This window comes from Gouania willdenowi, chromosome 3 (genome assembly GCF_900634775.1).
Source record: "Gouania willdenowi chromosome 3, fGouWil2.1, whole genome shotgun sequence".
Taxonomy (NCBI): domain Eukaryota; kingdom Metazoa; phylum Chordata; class Actinopteri; order Blenniiformes; family Gobiesocidae; genus Gouania; species Gouania willdenowi.
In genome coordinates this window covers 37,338,933-37,359,996 of record NC_041046.1, presented here as the reverse complement: position 1 = coordinate 37,359,996, position 21,064 = coordinate 37,338,933, and the positions used below count along the sequence as shown (strand labels likewise).

At 37.5% G+C, this 21,064-nt stretch overlaps 3 protein-coding genes across 3 annotated transcripts in view; 2 read left to right on the top strand and 1 right to left on the bottom strand.

The window, feature by feature from the left end:
* The window catches only part of itga11a (integrin, alpha 11a), a 75,934-nt gene extending 63,736 nt beyond the window's left edge, over positions 1-12,198 (top strand). The window contains exons 22-30 of the mRNA XM_028436893.1: positions 102-178; positions 453-536; positions 658-748; positions 840-953; positions 1,960-2,043; positions 2,131-2,241; positions 2,339-2,434; positions 5,564-5,677; positions 11,122-12,198. Of these exons, the coding sequence (XP_028292694.1) occupies positions 102-178; positions 453-536; positions 658-748; positions 840-953; positions 1,960-2,043; positions 2,131-2,241; positions 2,339-2,434; positions 5,564-5,677; positions 11,122-11,199 (849 nt within the window). The 3' untranslated portion in view covers positions 11,200-12,198. The remainder of the gene's footprint in view (positions 1-101; positions 179-452; positions 537-657; positions 749-839; positions 954-1,959; positions 2,044-2,130; positions 2,242-2,338; positions 2,435-5,563; positions 5,678-11,121) is intronic.
* Positions 12,199-15,964: 3,766 nt separating this feature from the next.
* LOC114480237 (relaxin-3 receptor 1-like) lies at positions 15,965-17,215 on the bottom strand. The gene has a single exon (XM_028474192.1). It carries the CDS (start codon positions 17,135-17,137, stop codon positions 15,965-15,967), a length of 1,173 nt encoding a protein of 390 aa, XP_028329993.1. The 5' UTR covers positions 17,138-17,215.
* A 1,653-nt stretch (positions 17,216-18,868) lies between these two features.
* adamts7 (a disintegrin-like and metallopeptidase (reprolysin type) with thrombospondin type 1 motif, 7) overlaps positions 18,869-21,064 on the top strand; it is a 106,261-nt gene continuing 104,065 nt past the window's right edge. Inside the window, exon 1 of the mRNA XM_028475183.1 lies at positions 18,869-19,244. Coding sequence (XP_028330984.1) covers positions 19,133-19,244 — 112 coding nt within the window. The 5' untranslated portion in view covers positions 18,869-19,132. The remainder of the gene's footprint in view (positions 19,245-21,064) is intronic.

Genomic DNA, 21,064 nt, shown 5'->3' with positions numbered 1-21,064 from the left:
AGTATTTAGCAATATTATTACAGGACCATTACAGTCTAAACAGATGCCTGACTTTGTGTCTGGAGGTTTAAATTTTGCCTTTGTCCTTACCTCCCTGATAGGTGTTGTTCCGTCTTGAGTTTGAGTTCAGTCGCACTGTTTTCCTGGATCACCTGAGAATTACTCTGGAAGCCAGCAGGTTTGATTTATATTTACTTTCTACATAAAGACATTCCTTTGAAAGCATTAAGACATTGTGGAATATTTACAACTAATTTTCACATCATAGGATTAAATCAGGCTTCTCTGTGTAAGACGAAAGCCTTTTCACGCTAAAACATTTAGAAACATTGAACATACAGAAACGAAACATGATGCATTAAACCAAGAAAATAGGGGTGGAGTTTAGGATGGGGAAAAAGCTGTAAAATGCACCAATCCACTGACTGAAACTCCAAACTTACTCTCAACAGTGATGGTGATGAAATGAGCACAGCTGACAACTTCAATGACATCTATTACATCCTAAAATATGAGGCAGATCTTCTCTTCACAAGGTTGGTCAAAAGCAGTTTTTGTTTTTTTTTTAAGTAATAAGCTTATAGGTAAAAAGACAAGGACAATACTTTCTTGTGTGAATCTTCACGTTAAGTGCATGTGTGTTGACAACTTTGACAGGGATTCAAATCCGACACGGTACGACATCAGGTCAGAGTTGTCATTGGAGGAGCCGGGCATCATCGGCCCTCCTTTCAACTTCACTTTCCAGGTGAGAATCCCAATTATCACCCCCGCAGCTCTATGATAGACAGGAAAATATGACTCGGAGACACGACTGACACTTCAATATTGTTTTTTAGCTTCAGAACCTTGGATATTATCCAGTGAAGGATCTGCAACTGAGCATTGAGATCCCAGAGATGACCAAAAATGGGAACCAACTCCTGCAAATATCGGACTTCTATATAGATCAAGTGAGTTTTGCCAGTTTGTGTCTTTCAATTTTTTTTTTTGATGTAAAACACTAATGAAAAAAAATCTTTATTTTACACTGAAAGCTTGGCTGCCTAATTGAGCATGAAGGTTAGTGATGCTGCTTGTATTGGAATCTAGAATCAAGTCTTTGGTCTTATTGGGCAGAGGTGGGTGTGAAAGAATACACAGTTTTGTAGTACTGTACTTGGATTTCTCCCACTGTTGGTTTTTAACTGGAGTCTCTAAATCAACAAGCGTCATAAAACAATGTGTTTGAGATTGTCTGTTTCCATATTTTAGTTATTTGATTAGGATGGGAATTGATAACATTTTTATTCTTTATTGTTAAGTTAAGGTTTCGTTTATTCAGACAAGGTTTTTCAGGAATTTCTTTTATTTCCTGACATGTTTCGACTGTCAACTGCCAGTCTTCGTCAGAGGAGTTCTGCTGTAATAGTTAGAGCAAGATTCATTTTGTCTTCTTTTTTTAATAGTATGTTAAGTTAATGTTTTGTTTATTCAGAAAAGGTTTTTCAGGATTTTTTAAAAATCTCCTATTAAACTTAAGTCAAGTGAAACTTCAAAGGAAGCATCAAAGGCGATTAGCAGAACTCTGTAACAAGTCAAAAGATAAAAGAAAACACCTGAAAAACCTTGTCTGAATAAACTAAACCTTAACTTAACATACAATTAAAAAATGAAGACAAAATGAAAAAAAAAATGAGGTAGTTTAACAACGTCTTATGTGGTTCACTGACAATAGTGACCAGGCATTCAAGCTCTATTATGTTAGTACAATTAAATGTTTTTTTTTTTTTTATTTGTTAAAAAAAACATGATTAAAAAAATTGATTGGGACATTTTTTGGATCGATGTAAAGATTATCAAGAAAACGACTTATTTTCTTCTCCTTAGGAATAAAACTTCAAAACCTTGGTACATATGAATAGTTCTCTTGTGCATCTAAATGTAACTGTACGCCTCTGCTCTCCTGTCTGTTCTCAGAGAGACGGTACAGACTGTTTACCACCTCAGCATGTGGCTCAGAGCAGAGCAGCACCAGAAGACATTTCACGTTTCTCCCGTCTGGTAAAGACTAAACAAAAACAAGCCACCCCCTCATAAATCTCCCCCTTTGTCCTTATTAACTTCTCCTGCTTTTGTTTGATGACACAGAACCGATCAAACACGCTGACTCTTCCCATCCAGTGCACAGTCAATGTGGCGTCCTACAGGGAAATCACAGTCAGGATAACAGGCTCCCTGAGAATAGATACCTTACACGCTGTGAGTATAGCATCTCAATCATACTATGTCAGCGTTTATCTTGCTGGAGAATTCCTCACATGTGTGATGTATTTGCTTGTTTTGATCTTCTCTCCAGCTGAAGTTTAAAATCCTGGAACTTGTGGCCAGTGCGTCAGTGGAGCTGCCCTCCTTCAGCGCCATGTTTTTACACGAGGACAGGCCTGTGAGACATGTGAGTCAACAAGGAGCGCTGCATGTGAACTGTCTCAGGTTTGACTTAAAACAGACTTTAAAAAAGAAAACAATCATAATTATCCAGCGTTCATATTTTCCAATTGATGTTTTCATTTCTCAAACAGTGCTGCTGACCTTTAAGATCTCAAAAGAACGACACGTGCGATTTTATAATTCCATACAATCCAAGAAAAATACATTTTTTCCCATCATTGACCATTTGATCTGAAATACGAGTCTTTGCTGGTACAGCTGTGAATTTCAGAGTTTAGCGGAAACTGTGTTCAACCACTGTGAAGGTTGGAGCTCAGATGGAGCATGGTGCTCAGGGACCGAAAGGACCAGCAGCACAGCCTGTGAAAACCTGCAGCTAAACCCTGAACTCTGCTTCCACCTATTGGCCAATACGGACACTTTAGGCAAGGCAAATGTATTAGTGAAGCACATTTCATCCACAAGGCAATTCAATTCAATATGCTTTACATGATTAAAAAGTTCAACACAATTAAACAATAAAAACAAAACAACACTGAACAGAGTTTGAAATCAACAATTAAATGAAAAAAAAGAGTGCTTTTCACTTGGATTTAAAAGTTTTCCCATTTGATGCTGACATTTGGTTTCATTTCTTTGCTGCATAACAACTAAAAGCTGATTCATCATGGTGTGAACTCTGGGCTCCACTACTTGAATTTGAATTTACAAACCAAAAAAAAAGTACAGAACAAACAATCAATTGTCCAATCCTTCAGCCGAAAGGGTGTAGGTTGAAGCAAAGCTTATATATATATATATATATATATATACATATATACTGTATATACCTACCCCATCACAACAAAACAAAACAAGGTTCTCGACATAATATCACACATAAAAAATATTTAACTTATGAACCACCTCACTTATATTACTATTTCCACAATATACATTCAATATATATTCTGCACAAGTTTTTTCTATACAGTTTATAAATTCACATCAAACATATAATACATACGTACACACATACACATACATACACATGAATGTATATGACATGTACTGTACATAATATTAATATACTATTTCATTTTTACATCACAAATTTCATCAATTACATTTAGAGTGGCAATATTTAAATTAATAAAAAACCTTTTTATTACGTTTAAGTATTAATATATTTTATACCATGATATACATTTTATACATTATTGCTGTCCTCGGTAAAATTGTTACTCTTCTTTCCTATACTTACTAACGAAAAAGCTTTTTAAATTGATTTATGTTGGTGCTTTGTTTTATTTCATCCTTTAGGCAGTTCCATAATTTAACCTCTGATATTGTTGTACTCTATACTGTATATCCCCTTACCCAAAATGTAATTCAATTCAACTTTAAGAAAAATTAGGAAATTAAGAAAAAACACATCAAATCAACATGAACATGCATCAACTTCCTTTTAACCAGGTTCAGAGGTGGCAGCCGCATCTGCTTTGACTGGTTGGGGTTAGTGGATAGAAAGAGGAGAACAGAACAGGATAGAATAGAGAGATGTCCTAGACTATTGAGCCCCGAACCACAGATTAGGAACTGCCAAGACATCTGAAACAGAAAAGAGAGAGAGGGGCGAGGAGAAGGCACAGACTGCAGAAAAACATGATGCAGTTCTAGCAGGTCTGCTTGGATGGAAACACCTGGTGCTAGACTGTGTGTAAGTGGAATGAGAATGAGTATGGGCTGGCGTGGACATCAATAGATGGTGTGTAAGCAGTGTAGTGGGTATATTAGGGGTCAGAAGTGGAGGATTAACTAAAACCCCTCACAAATGTGTCTTTCTGGACAGTAATCAAACAAAAGCATTGTTGGCACATTATACTTTTGCATCTTTCTGTCACAATCAGCTTTGACTTCTTCAGCAGTTTCAGCTACTGTAGTTTATCTAAGTTTAGAATTCTGCTGTCTATTAGTTGTAAGACAAAGATAAAGGTGTTTTCCTTTCACTAAATGAGTAGATCGACAGAAGAACTGATCCTTTGGGCTTATGTGAAGACACATTGGAAGTCTAGAGTGCCTCAGGGATGTGAATTCTGCTTTGGTTAAAAACATCGATCAAGGTGAGGTTGCTATCTGACAAACAGCAGTGCAAGTAAAGGAGAAAAACAACAACAACACCATAAAGCAATAAAAGGCTTATATAAAGATGGGAAGCAGTGAGGAGGGGCAAATTAACTGGAATAAACCGTTTTCATCATGATTAGCAGGATGACGACGTCACCGCTTTACTAACAGCAGGGAGAACACAAACAAGCTTTGTGATGAGCTGAGGAGAAGCACTTGATGGTTGTTTACTGCTGAAAATCATATCAAAACTGGTTGATTTGAGGTATAGGGCATCAAAAACAAGCAGCTTTATAATAATAATAATAATAATAATACATTTTATTTGTATAGCACTTTTACAGTGCTCAAGATGCTTTACAAGGATGAAGATGCAGTGCGTAATCAATAAGTTAAAATACAGAGGCAAAGAAATAAGTAAAAACACAATGCAATAAACAATAGAAAGACTACAAGATAAAATGGCTACATATTAAAAGTAGTCTGGAATAAGTGGGTTTTGAGGTGTTTTTTGAAGGTGAGAAGGTCCGTGCAGTCTCTGAGGTTTTGAGGGAGGGAGTTCCAGAAGGTGGGGGCGGCAATAAAAATGACAGAGTTTTCAAACCAAGGTGTTCATATAGTCAATGGTTCTAACCATAGACTAAAAACACAATCAGGACTATCCCAATGTGAAAGCAGCCCTAAGTGCTCAGCATGTTTTGACGGTGGGGTGAAAATGAGTAGAAAAAAACATGCAAGCATTGAAAGAACACGCAGGCTCCGCACAGAACGGTCCAACAAACAAAGGCCTGTAAGGCATGTATTTTATGATTGTGTAGCCCTCATGGAATAAAGGCTTTTTATCAACAGTCCCTCTGGGTGCCTCAGATCTTCTCAAAAGTCAAACAATGTTTGTGTAATGAAAAAACGTAATATTACTCTCTTTAAATATGATTCATTGGTAATGTTGCAGTATTATCTGTTAGCTGTGGGATAAGTATGTATGTGTGCCTGAAACAAATACAAATGCTATCACCTTGTCTCACAGATAGTACTGGAGATCAGGAAGGAGGGAGACTACAGGATCCCTACCTGGATTATTATTGGTAGCACGCTGGGAGGACTGCTATTGTTAGCGCTGCTCAGCCTCGCTCTGTGGAAGGTGAGTTGACACGCAAAGTACTAATCAATCAGAAGTTTCACTGACTAAGGACTGAAAGAAACACAGCATAGAAGGCTGAAAAAAGGGTTTAAGCAAGGCCATGGAAACCAGACAGTTTTATTTTTCTCTTGTTTTTTTTCAGATGTCTGTGTTTATATCAGAATAATAGTGTGTTTATATGTTCTTATTTGTGTTAATACTTTCTTCTGACGAGTTAGGTCACGATCAGAATTTGATCTCTTCATGACCTGCTCTGAAAAAGTCTAGTTAAGATTTATTTAAAAAATAAATACAAATCAGAAGTAGAATCACCACACTCACGGCCAAATCTGCCAAGGTGACAGAGTTTAAAACATATTTGTGCGAAAAAAGAGATTTGCACACTTGGATCAATGCGAGTACAGTAAAAAATGAAGGCAAAAATTACAACATTAAAAAGTAGAAATTCTGGAGTGAGTATTAGCACAAAAAACCTGCTCAGAAAAAAAATGCACGCATCTAAATATGTAACGGTTGCCATGGCTACATACAGATTAGCATCCAATTTATTCATTAGCACTGTCGTATCTAAATCTTTTAAATCTCAAATTGTTCCTGAAATTATTTCACATATTTTCACCAAATTAAAAAAAATTGTCACAAAAGCAATAAAATTTAAAAGAGTAAATCCTGCAGCGACTGACATCTGTCACTGCTTGGATATTGTCAGTGCCTTACATACTTTATGTATGATTTATGCATCTTGTAAAGTGCAAACATCTGGACATTAATGTTGAAACTGCTCGTTTTCCCGCCTTAAATCTGTGGCCCACTTAAGATCAAACTACGTTGTATTTGGCCCCTGACCTATAATGACTTTGACACTCCTGATCTAAATGGTTCAAAAAGCTAGAAAGTTGCATGTGCACGTGTGTGAATAATTATGCAATATCCCACTCAAGGTCGTGCTGTTGTGCTGAAATATTAGCACTGGTCGACCTTGTGCCGTAGATAATCACGGCAGTGCTGATATTTATTTCAGCACAACAGCACTCCCTCTCGTGTGATATGACTTTCTAACAACAGTTCATTGCATTTTATTAGTTAACAGTGACAAGAGATTATTTGTGTGTTTATTTAATCATTTGGCTCCGCCAACAAAAATAGTTCCACAATTGGCGAGCACACACACGCTACGTTCACACTGCAGGCTAATGCGACCCAAATCCAATCTCTGTCCATATGAGACCTGTATCCGATCTTTTAAAGACAGTCTAAACAATATAATTCCACTTTAATGAATTCTGCATCATTGAAGCCGCTGACATCCCTATCCCACCACTGTTGAATACGACTCTACATCCAAACACTCCGCTGTAAAGATGTAGCAGCATCACAGAAAACAGCTAAAGCAATAAACCTGGTTCTCTTCTTTTTCAGTCTCCTTAAAGTTATTAAATGCTGACTTCTGTTGGTAACACACAATCCTACACTAGAAGCCTCCATATTTACTTCCGTAAACACCGTACTTGCCCGTGGGGTCATGGGTCACCTTAGGACCTCTTCTGCGCATCACTTCAGGGTTGCATTCCATTCATACTCCAAACTGACTGAAGATGCATTTAAGATGTAATATGAATGATCACACGCACACACAAAATTATTAAGCATTAAGACCTGCAGTGTGCTGATAAAAAAAAACAAAAAAAAAAACGTTGGACCCACATTAGTTCACAAAATTCTAGAACCCAAAGTCACACAAAGACCAAACTGGAACAGTTCTAAACAAAATCTAAACTCACTTTTCATGAGAGGTTGAAATTATAGAAAATGTTTAAAAAATCAAGAACAAAAGGTCAACTGATTGTTTTAACATTGATATGACAATAGTAAAATAAATGATTCATTATGTGGCAAAACCATTTACATACATTTGCCCTTTCTCACGGGAACCTTCCCAAGAGAAATTAAAACTGCAAAAGTAGTTCCAAATTATAAAAATGGAAATAAAAATATATTTGACAATTATAGACCTCTCTCGCTTCTCCCACAATTCTCCAAGATTTTGGAAAAGTTATTTGTAATTAGGTTGATAATGAACATAAATACGGTTTTTGATCAAACCAATCAACTACAACTGCAATCATGGCTCTTGTGGAAGACATGGCTACAGTAATAGACAATAGTGAATATGCAGTGGGTGCTTTTATCGATCTGAGCAAGGCCTTTGACACCATAGACCATAGAAGGCTTTTAAAAAAGATTGAAGGGTTTGGTGTCAGGGGACCTGCATATGCCTGAATGGAAAGCTATCTTAGCAACAGATACCAATATGTACATATACACAATGTCGACTCTGAAAAAAAACTAATTATACATGGGGTTCCACAAGGCTCTGTATTGGGTCCCAAACTGTTTATCATGTATATTAACGATGTTTGTGAAGTTTTGGAAAACGTGAAATATTTAATATATGCGGATGAGACCAGCCTGTTCTGCTCAGCAAAGGACCTGAAACAGCTCCTTGCTACAGTAGAAGACAAACTCATTTTCCTGCAAAAAAGGCAATAAGAATTATCACTAAAGCAGATTTCTATGCACCAACAAACCCTATTTTTGCCGAACTAAATTTATTAAAAATCCATGATCTTGTTGACCTTAAGACATTGGTAATGGTGTACAAGGCACATAATAATCTTCTCCCTACTCACATCCAGGAGCTTTTTGGTCACAGGAAAAGTCAGTATAACCTTAGAGGAAGCGGCACTTTCAAAGAAGTCAAAGCGAGAAAAAATTTGATGTATTTCTGTAAGGGATGTTAATCTGTGGAATGACTTGAAAGATCAAATAAAACAGTCTGGAACAGTCACAGCTTTCAAAAAGATATATAAATCTACTATAATTTAAAAATATATAAGCTCAGGATGAATAAAAGTAGAAACTAATGAAAAGACTTTAATAGATCCATAATGGATGAAATTAATTAAATGACATAATTTAGTTTAAAAATAAAAATAACATAAAACAAAAGGAAATTTATGTTAAAACAACTATTCTAAATACATGTGTGTTTCTCTTCTGTTGGACACTTGATATTGTTTATTATTATTATTATTAAGTTTGTAAACAGGGTTAGGTGTAATCAGCTGTATAATTCAGCCTAAACCCTTTTGATTTTACTGTACACGAAATAATGGAAATGTTTTCTTTCATTTTTAATGGAATTAAAAAACCGAATAAAAACTACAACTACTAATTACATTATGCAAAAATATGTATTATTGCAACATTTGATACTCAGCCCAACAGGAATCATGAAATGGGCACAATAACATGAATTCAAAATCAACAATGTAGTGTCCAACTCAACATTTGGAAAAAATTATTAAACATCCAGTTTTCAAAGATCTTAAAATAAATAACTGATCCTTGTGCATCACAGCAGAGACATTTTTTTTCAATTTGTCATCTAAACTTGTATCACCTCAAAGCAAATAGCACACAATATGATTGTGCCTAACCACCTCACATGGGTAGAAACAAAACAACACAAAATCATCCCTTTCTACTGAGTAGGCTCAACATAGGGTGTTACAAAAAATTCAAACTAATTAATTGTGCCATTAACAGCTCTCATATTGTATTCAGCAAAGTCTGTGTAATCCTGTCTTATCCTTTCCCATCCTATTCTTGACAAAACCAAAGAGCTACTATACATGTGGGTTGTCCACGTTACTTTCGTTTGCTCAAACTTTGAGCAACTGGCACAGTGCTAAGAAACGAAAGTCGTCTGAAAATATAAACATGCTTGTGTATTTGAGGCTCAAACACACAAGCATGTTTATATTTTCAGACGACAGGGCAGCTCTCTTCTTTTGAACAACATGGCCAGACAGTGAAAATAACCCCTCGCATAGTACAGATGTAGCAGGTGTTGCCAAGTACTTGCGTGCAGTTGGAAGCTGAACTTTCCATCCAAAAGCCGTTTTTCCGTGTCCATAGCTCCGCGCTGCTCTACCTTTAAGCCTGGTTTAAGGTTCAGCGTCAGGACCCACGCCGGGGGCACGCCGTCAAGGTGACGCAGAGGTTAGCCCTTTTGATTGCGATTGGCCGCCCTGCCGCTAGGGGGCTGTGGCTGTGTTGTTGTTGTTACAAATGAGCATTAAAAAGCCCTTATTTATCTTCTGGTCATAGAAAAATATGTTTTATGTTTTTTAGGCATCTTAAAATGTAATTTATTTCTGAATTACTGACCTACTGTACCTAACTGTGTGTTTTGTTGGACACAAACATTAAAACAATGGTTTCAAAATGTGCACTTTATTATTCAATATAAACATAGGAAACTCATAAACAAAGTATAAAAGTGTATCAAGCGGACTGTCGACTGCTGCAGTCAACAGTCACTCCGGGGGTGAGGGGGCCCCGACCCCCCCGTAGAGCGGAGGGAGAGCAGTGGACTCAGGTCTCAAGTTGCTTTCTAGTAAATATAGAAGGACTTTTAAGAGACTAAAATGGTAAACACTGATTATATAAAACAAAAATGGGAAAGAGATTCAAATGATTTAATATTGGATCATATTTGGCTAAAACATTGGGCTTTTCAGCAGATAATCACGAGTTCAAACTTATGGAGACGCTTTGGCTGGAAGAGCCTTTACAGATACTTCATTACTCCAGCTCAGAGTTCACATTAATCAGGTATTTCCAGTTGTTGGAGAAATTGTGGTGCCCAGGGAGTGTCACAATACCACCTGTTTTGGTCACGCCCATTATTACAACACTTTTGGAATTCGGTTAAAAATGAATTTAAAATCATTTTAAATTTACAAATAATTTTAAACTGGGACAAATTACTATTTGGCTCGTTATATTCTATGGACATTGATAAAGAGACAAATGTTTTGTTTGGTATGCTGAGTTTAGCAGCACGAAAATGAATCACAAAAAGATGGTTAAAATTTACCCCGGAACTTTGATGATTGGTATAATCTGGTATGTGCAATATTTGTTATGGAACAAATTACATTTCATAAAAAATTTCGATTAAACAAGTTTGACAAAATCTGGGAGAAATGGAGAAGTTATATCTTGCTAAGGAGACCTGAGTATGTATGATCCTCTGTATTACAGTCATATAATTGTATTATTACACCTCTTGTCAGTTCTTTTTCTTTTTTCAGCAATATATCTCAATATTTGCAGCATGTACTGTAAGATACAAATCATCTGTATTGTCCTGCTTGTTTTTCTTGCTTGTGAATTAAAAAAATAATAAAAAAAAAAAGTAGTGAGAGTGACAGCAGTGTGTAGCCCAAGATGTAAAGGTAATTAACGGTATTTATATCAGCTGTACAGCGGAGTGTATATATCAGCACTCTTGGAATGTCTGTTGACCAATCAAATGACTTGTTTGGAACTCACTGTTGTATAATCAGATTTTCATGACGAACCTCTTTCCACAGCTTGGTTTCTTCAGGAGACAGAAGCGGAGGGATGAGGACGAGCAGGAGGTCAATGGAAAGGTTGCTGAGGAGCGGTAACGCAGGCTGAGGGGCCCCAAGCACACACCCTTTCCCACAAGGGACCCGACACTCAGGGACCAACCCCCCCTCCCCCCTACAAACAACACAGTGGCTCCGCCTCACTGACCGCTGAAGCAAGGCTTGTTCAGTGCACTGAACCAGTCACACCTTGACCTATGACCCCTCCCCCAGGAGTCGGCACTGTCACTCTCGTTTAGCATTCCTGCACTGTTCTGACAACGGGGCCTCCTTTGTCTGAGTAACCCACTGGCTTGGATGTTGTGTCGCCACGGACCGCAGAGCTCGCCCTTTCTCCGCGTCAGACTGGGGCTCTGCAGATTGTAAAGATGAACAGAGTGAGATTTAATCATTCTGATCCACACGTTTCAGGCTACTCTGTGTCTTCGAGGACAATAATAGCCTGTCACACTTCTTCTCTTATCTTACGTTGTATTTATTTAACACTTATCGTAAATTTAGTACATGAAAAACCTCAAGGGGGACTTCTACCCAAAGTATGAAATATTATGTACAATGAATTTGATGCTGAAAAAGCTTAGAATGAGTTTCAAACATGTTTAGTGGACTTGTATTATAATTTATAAAAGACTGAACTAAGGGCCGTCAAAGACGATTCAATGCTTTGTAGAGATGTTTCTTATTCTGCAGAGAATATTTAAATACAAGCATCCTCTCATTTTCTTCTTGTGATTATTATAAGCCTTTTCACACTCTCGGAAATCTCGCTCTCGTTCAGTTCTCGCGGTGAGCTCAATGGTCAAGAGGGACAAACTTGTCTTGGCTGACACCTAATCTGACAGAGATTTAGATTTTTTTTCACGCATTGATTCCTTAAAAGATTTGTTGCAGAAACGTGGTATCGGTCTCCATGGTAGAAATGCCGAGTTAGCTGCTAAAGCTAATGCTGCACACGAGCTGAAAATTCAGATTTTTCCTGGCTTTTTAAACAGTGACCAATCAGCTGATCAGTGCGGTTTCACTTATCGGCCTGTTTAATGTCCATCCTGTGCACTTCCTTCAAATTTGTAAATTGAAAAAAAAAAATAGCTTAATAAAAATAATCATGGACCTGGTTAGTGAATGGTGGACCTCATAAATTTACCTCATACTGTCCTTTTCACACTGGGAAATCTCGCTTGTCCCATCAATAATAATGATACATTTTATTTATAAGTGCTTTTCAAAATCTCAAAGACACTTTACACAAATAAAAAAAAAAAAAACCTAACAATAATAAAGGTAAATACAGAAAAAAATACATAACAATCACAAGTTTAAAGCTTGAGAGAAGGAATGTGGAAACAGAGGAAGTCTGTCACTTTGATAATGCTTCTCACTGCAGTTTTACAAAAGTGCTTGGATATGTGCATCATTCCCGGGTAGAGTCCGAATCCTGCCCCCAGGAGACCCATAGTTGGTGTTTTCGTACACCAGGGGTCACCTGTGTGGAAGCTAGGGGACTGCCTTGCTTCGTTACTGCTGCAGCTGCTCTCATCGGTTTTTAAAAGTGCCCGGATTGGCCAAAAGTGGCTTCAGTGGAAGTCCCTGGTCCCCCCTCGAGTCTGAATATGTGTATTAATAATAATATGAACACGTGGATGGCTGTTCATCATAGGAATGGGATCCACACAAGGTTCCTGCTGCTTAACAGAAGGTTTTCCTTGCCGCCATGATGAATTCATGTTGGGTGTGGGATACATATGTATGTGTATATACGTATATATGCATATGTGTGTATCCATAAAATGAAGAGTCCGTCCTTAAGACTGCTCTACTGTAAAGTGTCTTGAGATACCATTGGTTATGATTTGGCGCTATACAAATAAAGATTGATTGATTGATATTAAAACACTAAAGATCTCTGGAATAAAATTACAAACATTGTTAGTTTGGAAATATCAACAGAGTGAACGAGCTTGTTTACGTTTATGTCCCTCTCGACCTATGACCCCCCAGGTCGCGCATGCGCAGTTCCAGTGTGTGAAAAAGCTTATTGGATTCCTGGACACAGGATGTCTTTATTTCAATGCACTTTTTTTTTTTACTTTGTATAAAATCAACTTGAATTTTGTAAATAGTTTTGCACCCTTTAATGCTTTTTCAATTCTCTGATGGTTTTCACATCGTAGCTTTGTCAGTTGGAATAATGGCATGAGTAGATTTTAAGCAAAACGTTATTTAAACAACCAGCTTTTGTGTTGTGTGTGTCTGTTAGGATGTGCTGTATCATAGCGTCATGTGCACAGAATACTAAATAACAATCAGGTCCTAAACATACGACGAGATGATGCTGATTGTATCTGTTACCAAAGAATGTCAGTTTGTTTGTTCCTAACAAGAATAAAGAGCTGTAATGTACCAACATAGAAAATGTGCTTTATATATTTTAACACATGATATTTTGCTTTGTAAAACCTTTAATACTGTGTGTGGGAAGGAGTTTGGTAGACATACAAGGATTTATTTTCCAGTCTAAAGAAATGTTTTTTCTGTTACAGACTTCAGATATGAAGATAAGATATCAGACATAGTACAGTTTTGATCTCACTCTGTGTGTGTGTGTGTGTGTGTGTGTGTGTGTGTGTGTGTGTGTGTGTGTGTGTGTGTGTGTGTGTGTGTGTGTGTGTGTGTGTGTGTGCGTGCTCCGATAATCTCAACACAACACATCACACACAGAACAAATCTGTCCCACCAATGATCTTCCTCAAAGCCAGAAATCTGGTGTGATCAAACGAAATCTAACGTGATCAAATGCTGCGTTTCAAACAACTCGGAAGTCGGGATTTTCTGACCTCCTACTGAAAAAGTGACTCGCCTCCTGAATTCAAAGCCTACTCAGTGAAGTGAATATGTAATATAGCTGAACATGGTTGAACTCTGAGTTCCACAGAGTTACGTGTTTCTCAGTCAGCTCGTTTCTTAAATAGCTACATTCTGTTCCATGTCACACATCACGTCATGAGTCGGGAGTCATCTGCTGTCCCCACACACACACGAGGAGATTTGGTCATAAATATTGAACAAAGATCATCTTAAAATAATCTTATAAAACAGAAGCTAATCTGGCGTTTGCCGTTCTTGGTTGGGAAATGGATGAAAACAGCCTGATTATGTGTACACCCCACTTTAAGGTCTCAAACTTGGCATTTCATATTGTGCCCAAGCATGTTTGTCACCTTGGGCCTGTACTACAAAACTGAATTTCCTGGCTTCAATCTCTGTAAAGTGAGGAGACGTGGAAGGAATCTCATTGGGTACAGGGCCACTATCACAGTTCCAGGATCATCTCTAATGACGGTGTCCTATGCCATATCCACACTATCAACCAATAAAACACAGAGCGCCCGGTACCAACTGTTTTGATAATGTGGAGTTTGAATTTACTGCTGCATCAAAGCAATCAAGAAAAACTGTAATATTTCAAAACCCCTGAGCAGGTTTTCTTTGTTACATCAGATATTTGGCCTCAGGGTGCTGGGATAACTGATGCAATCTCAGAAAAAAGCCATTCTTTCTTAACATTTCGCTACATGTACAGTATGTAAAAGTCATGAAATATTAATGAGAAGTTTGCTTCTAACGCAACAAACAAGTAAATGTACGTCGTATAGATTCAGAGTAAAACGTTATTGAAACGTTTTGCAGAATTATTTATGCACATGCTGTGTTTCCGTTGATGCGTATAAGTCATTGTGGTGACATTGATAGTGTTTGAGAACAGAAATTACACCTCATTTGTCATTTGTGGGGATATCGCAGGGAAAAAACAACTCAGTGCGGCAAATGGCTGCGAGCTAGAGTGAGTTATTATATAGTGAGTCGCATATTTGTTTTCACAATACATTGATTTTTTCCTCTATGGTGTTATGCTCTCTGTGTGAGTGTAGAGAGACATTTAATCAAGTATGCATGACTAGTATTTACATAAACTGTGATTTCATTACTTAAACTAGAGCAGGTCCTTAGATACATTTGAATTTTTGAATAAAATGTGTAAATTATGAATGATATCAACACAACTCTTCCTCACAGGCACAATCACGATATATGTCAGTGGAATAAAATGCCGAAGTGCATTTATTTTTATTAATCATAAATGTGCACATTTTTTATGCTAAAAATAATTTTAAGGCTTACAATTGTTTTCCTAAACTCACTCAAGCAGAGAAGGAAACAATTTGTAGTTGCCTGAAATTTTAATGTGGTCGCCTGGAATGTGTTAAAAAATAATTACTTAATCAAAATATATTTTAAACATTTTTTTAATTATTCTTCAAATTAAAACAACACGCAATCTTAAACAACTGTATTACTTTCAGTTACTCAAATATAAATATAGTTCAAATAAAATGCAGTTCACAGAAATGAAGAAAGAGAAAAAGAATTTTGTGACATTAAATAGGTTCACGATCCATGTTTTTTTTTTTTTTTTTTTTTTTTAATTATGATTATTTTGCTCAGGATAAGTATTCAACCTCAGGCTGAAGTCTTGATTTTAAACTTAGTGAGAGCAAGTGTTTGAAAGCAAATGGGCTTTTAAGAAACAAAACAAAACTTAGGATCCAAATAAATAAAAGATTTTATTTGAAAACAGTTCAATGTAACATTTTATTTTAAAACAGTCTCACACAACTGACAATTTTGAAACAGACACAATATTTAATAACAAATAAATATCTTAAAAAAATACACTTTCCAGTCATTATCCGTGATGTCCATGAGCTTTACGCACGAAATGCCAGCCACCGGTGCACGGGGCAGGCTATTTCTCAACACAGTTGCCGTCCGTGGTTAACGGGTGTATGCTCTTATTGGAGCTGGACAATCCTTTTTGGTCAATGATGGACAGTGTGTAGTCAGTGTTTCCCAGGAGCTGCAGGGGAACCGCTCCCTGAGTGTCACCGTGCGTCACCGAGCGCGTAGGGAAGCCTTTCCCTGAACCTGGAACGGCCTGCCTCCAAAACAGCCCGCTCAGCATCTTTCTAATTTCCGGCCTAATCAGGCAGTAAAGCACTGGATTCATGCAGCTGTTGGCATGAGCCAAACACACGGTGACCGGAAAGACGTACGTGTGCACCATGTAGTAAGAAGTATCCCAGTTAACTGCGTTAAATTTCACCAGGACACCCCAGAAGGTGATGGCGTGATTTGGCATCCAGCAAAAAAAGAAGGAGAGAACCACTATCGCAACAGATTTGGTGACCTTGGACCTCCGTCTGGGGTTGGTGCCGTTCATACTCATGCGCTTTACAAAGCGCAGCAGCATCAGGTAGTTCACGGAGACGATGAGCATCGGGATGATGAAAGCTATGAGGATTTTCTGAATGTGGTACAGAGCGAGCCAGTCATGTCCCTCTGGAAACCTGAGCAAGCAGAGTTTTTCTCCCGCTACGACAGTCACGGTGGAGAAGAAGGCAGTGGGAGCAGTGGCGGCGGTGGCGGCCACCCACAGCACGGCGCACACCCACTTTACGCACCGAAACCTCCTGTGCGCTCTTTTCTTCAGAGCTGAGGACACGGACAGGTAGCGCGTCACGCTCATAGCCGTGAGGAAGAACACACTGGCGTACATGTTCATCACCGTCACTGACAGGACGATTTTACACATGGCGTCTCCAAACGGCCAGCTGAAGTCCAGCGCGGTGTCCACCGCCCAGAAGGGCAGCGTGAGGACGAACTGAAAGTCAGTCACAGCCAAGTTTATGATAAAAACGTTAATTGTGGACCTCTTCCGACCCTGGCGGAGCCTCATGAGAAAAAACACGAGAAGGTTCCCCACCAAGCCCATTGCGCAAACCACTGAGTACACGATGGATATGAGTATCCTGAGGACGGCCGTCCCGTCCGCGCTCACGTCAACGTCCTCAAAGTTAAACCTCTCATCATCATCAGAGGTTTGGTTCACTGCCCCGCTCCAGTTAAACGGCTCATCCATCTTTAAAAGCACTTTTCACTGAGTACTTCTGTGGCACAGCCGTGCGTAAACGTGTCTGTATCCTCACTTAGCAGTCTCCCATCTTTATCTCACCTCTGTGAATGACAGATGACGCGGGAAGCGCTGTTTTTTATAACAAGTGTGCGCTCTGCTGCTGAGCCATGATTGGTGGAGGGAGATGTGACAGGACAAATCAGTATAATATGGTTCCATCAGCAACAAATGACACAACTATGTCCATTTTTCTATTTATGCAACTGTCTGTTCCGGTTTATTAGACACAGGGTGTAAGAATCCTACTTATATTCATGATTATTCCTGATTGAAGAACGTTTATTTAATGATCCACCCTAACAGATTATAGCCTATATATTAGTATCAAGTTGTTCATTTGAGAATAAATAAATAAAAATAAAAATAAAAAAGGCAAATCAAATGTCAAAAATAAAATTGAGGCATCCATCACCCATCACAATATTCTTTATAGCTAATGTACATTTTTTTAACCTTGCACTCAAGTACAGTTACTGTATGTACATATATGTATTTCATTACTTTTTAGATTATTATTGCATTTTCTTTGTTTTTCATCCTTGTGGTATTCGATGTGGAAAGCAAAATAAGAATTTCATTGTACAGTGAAACATGTTTCCTTACTGTACACATGATAATAAACACTTTGAATCTCTCACTTGTTTCACCTTTCAGTGACACGGTGGGTTCCGCTAGGTGGCGCACTAAGTATGAGAAGTAATGTAAACTCATTGAGACCACGTTTGTTTTCTATGGTTTTTATGTTGATAACTATGATCAGCTAATTACTAATTCATTATTTTTAATCAAATGTCATTCAAACAGGAGATTATTATTAAAGAGACTCTTACAATTCCAACACCTACACTAAAAAAAATGATCCATCAACACAAAAATAGAAACACGTTTAATAGAAAACAATAATGTTGTTTTGATTTATAATAATCTAAAGATGAATTTGCGGCTCCTGGTTTTCCACGTCATAGATTCTTAAGTTTCCCTCACAAGTTTACAACTGTTTAAAAAAAAAAACAATAAATCTGATTATTTCACTTGGCTTTACAGCATTCAGCATTGAGTGTAAATATTACAAATAGTCCATCAATAATAAGAAGTCTACATCCACACATTCAATCTGAAAGATTTATTTAAAAATTAGAAATCTGACTGCTTTGTAATCTCTTTAACCTTGACTGATCTACCTTAGTTTTATTTCCTTTATTCAATTCCTCTTTATATTTTATTGTTTTTTTTTATTGTTGTCTATGTCATGTTAGGGTTAGCATGAATCATAGAAGCCCATTCCTACCAGTGACAAAATAAATAAATAAATCTTTTATTTTTTCTTTTTTTTTAACTTTTCCTAGTTTTTGTTTTTGCATTACTGGTGGAAATGTACTGTGCATAACATGCAATACACACAACTTTAAAAAAAAAAAAAAAAAAAAAAAAAAAAAAAAAAGTTCACAACAGTCGTTTCCAGTTTCACTCCCACAGGAACAAAGAGTGTAAAAAATGCACTTCATCGCTTCGTAGACTTTTCCTGGTCTCTGAGTGAACTGTCTCCTCATCTGACTCCAGGACCTGTGTTGTTTCTGAACTGTATCTGATTTGTGTAATTCCCCTTTAAACCAGCGGATCTCAGCAGAAGGAGAAGGTCCATTGTCTTAAGTCCTCCCATCTGTGGGTTGGCTCTGGGAAAGTTTGCTGAGGAAAGTTTGAAGCTGTCACACTGGCAGTTGGGATGAGACTGATGGAGGAGAGTAGTAGGAACAATTGGCCTCTAAACACAAGTTAAACTAAACATGCAGGAGAAGCAGCTCATCAAAGGGAAGTTTGACCAGTCACTGTTTGACTGAACGCTCACAACAGTGTTATAGCATCCAGATGGAGGGGAATTGAAGGGGAAAAAGTGAAGAAGGTTGTAAATGTTTTTTAAATCCAAGCCACCGTCCTGACAAAATGACCAGTTTGGAACGCGGACTGCACGCTTTTGGACAAAGAGTTTCTCTCATTGTGGCGCTCACGGTGGTCCTGTGGTGCTGCGTAAAGCTGGGATCGTCCCATGGAGCAGGTCAGTGAGTCCGACATAAGCAATGTTTCCAACGATGCATGTGGAAGTTAAAGGATTTTTTTTTTTTTTTTTAAACCACGTCTTCGGTTTTGCGCATGAGTCAGTCAAACAAAGGCAGCACCGGGTCCAGCGGTTAGAAGGCCAGATGTGCCTTTTGTTTACAAAGCTTCAGTCTGACCATAACAACCCCAGTCCACAACCTCTGCAGCTCAGAGCGGATGCATGGCATGAATAATCAGAGATTCATCCATTTTTTAACATACTGATGCCGTGCAGTGTAGATACTGTGGGTAATGACACTGACCTCTGACCTTATCAATGAAGGAAAATCATTTACACAAGAACTTTCTTATTTAAGGCATCAGTGGAATTCTCATTAGTGTTCTTACATACTGTAGATACATCCTCAATATCCACCGCATAATGAGGTTCTTTTTATGGTAAAAAAAATAAATAAAAATCCAGAGCTGGGGATACACTCAAGTGCAAGTCATTCAAGGAAGCCAACATGACAGCATGAATAATAATGTATATATTTTGTGAAATCAATCTTTTATCTAAAATGAAATGAATGAAACCCACAAAAAAAAACTGTGACACAGGTTTCCCTCCGAGACGTGTGAAATTTCCTTTCACAGAAAATGACAGAAATATGACATCAGTGAAGAATTATAGAAACATTAATATCAAACTAATTGGTTTCCATCAAGTGTGCAATAATGAGAACCTGTTGAATATGTCACAGACACTCACAGGCTTCCACACTGTGACTAATGGCTTCAGCTGCTGATTTTATTCAAACGTTTTATTCAGCTAATGAGGTTTATCTAATGCTCTGATATTCAGTCTTATCTTAACCCCACAAAGTTAATTATATTGTTTTCAAATGATATAAAAATATCAAATGTAAGGCTGTTTTCTACACCAGAGATGGGAAACTTTTATCACATCGTTTAGAATAGTACAAGAACAAAGGGTTTGTTGTAGTTTTGGATAGGGCTGGGCATAATCAACTCAATATTTAATTCTCAAAATGGCGATATATCATATAAATCTCTATATTTTTAACTCAGTAAAGTTTGACCAGAAATACAATTCTAGGTTTGCTGATGCAAAATGTGACACAGGCACATTTATTAATAAACATTTGCACAATGTGTGTCACTTTTGGCTTTTTCTCCTCAAAGGGACAGCACGTGTGAGTGAGTTCTGTAGCGTGGCTTGTTTAGGGTTACGACACACTGAGAAATCCATCTAACTGTGCTTTCCCTGCTGTTCTGAGAAGGAGCAAAAGCAGCGACTCCGAAAACGACTATTTTAATACAAATTAAACTATAGAATAAGAATATGTCATTAAAGGTGATATTGAAATTTTCTATATCGCCAAAATAGAAATCTTGATATATCTTGACTCTCAATAAACTGCCCAGTTTTGGATAGATTTTGTGTAATTTTGTTGTTGTTTTTGTTTATTTTTATCTGTGTTGTCAGTCATTTTTGTTACCGTTTATGTGTTTTTGTAATCTTTTTTTTTGGCGTTTTTGGTTCATTTTCTGTATTTTTGTAAAAGTATTTTGTGTATTTTTGTGGTTGCTTTGTGTGCTTTGGGGGTAATTTATTGCAATGTTGTCATTTTTGTATATTTTTGTGTTTTTTTAGTGTCATTTTGTGCATTTTTTTAAACTCTATTTTTGTTATTTTTCTACAGCATTGTGCAGCCTTGAGTTGTTCTGCTCAATAAGTGAAGGCCTCATGTTGAGCTTCAAATCTGTGGAGAATGAATAATGTTGCATAATAATTTCGTCCTTCTCGTCTAAATA

Bases quoted from the DNA above. Each gene is read 5' to 3' on its own strand.
- LOC114480237 (XM_028474192.1), bottom strand. From the start codon at position 17,137: ATGGATGAGCCGTTTAACTGGAGCGGGGCAGTGAACCAAACCTCTGAT.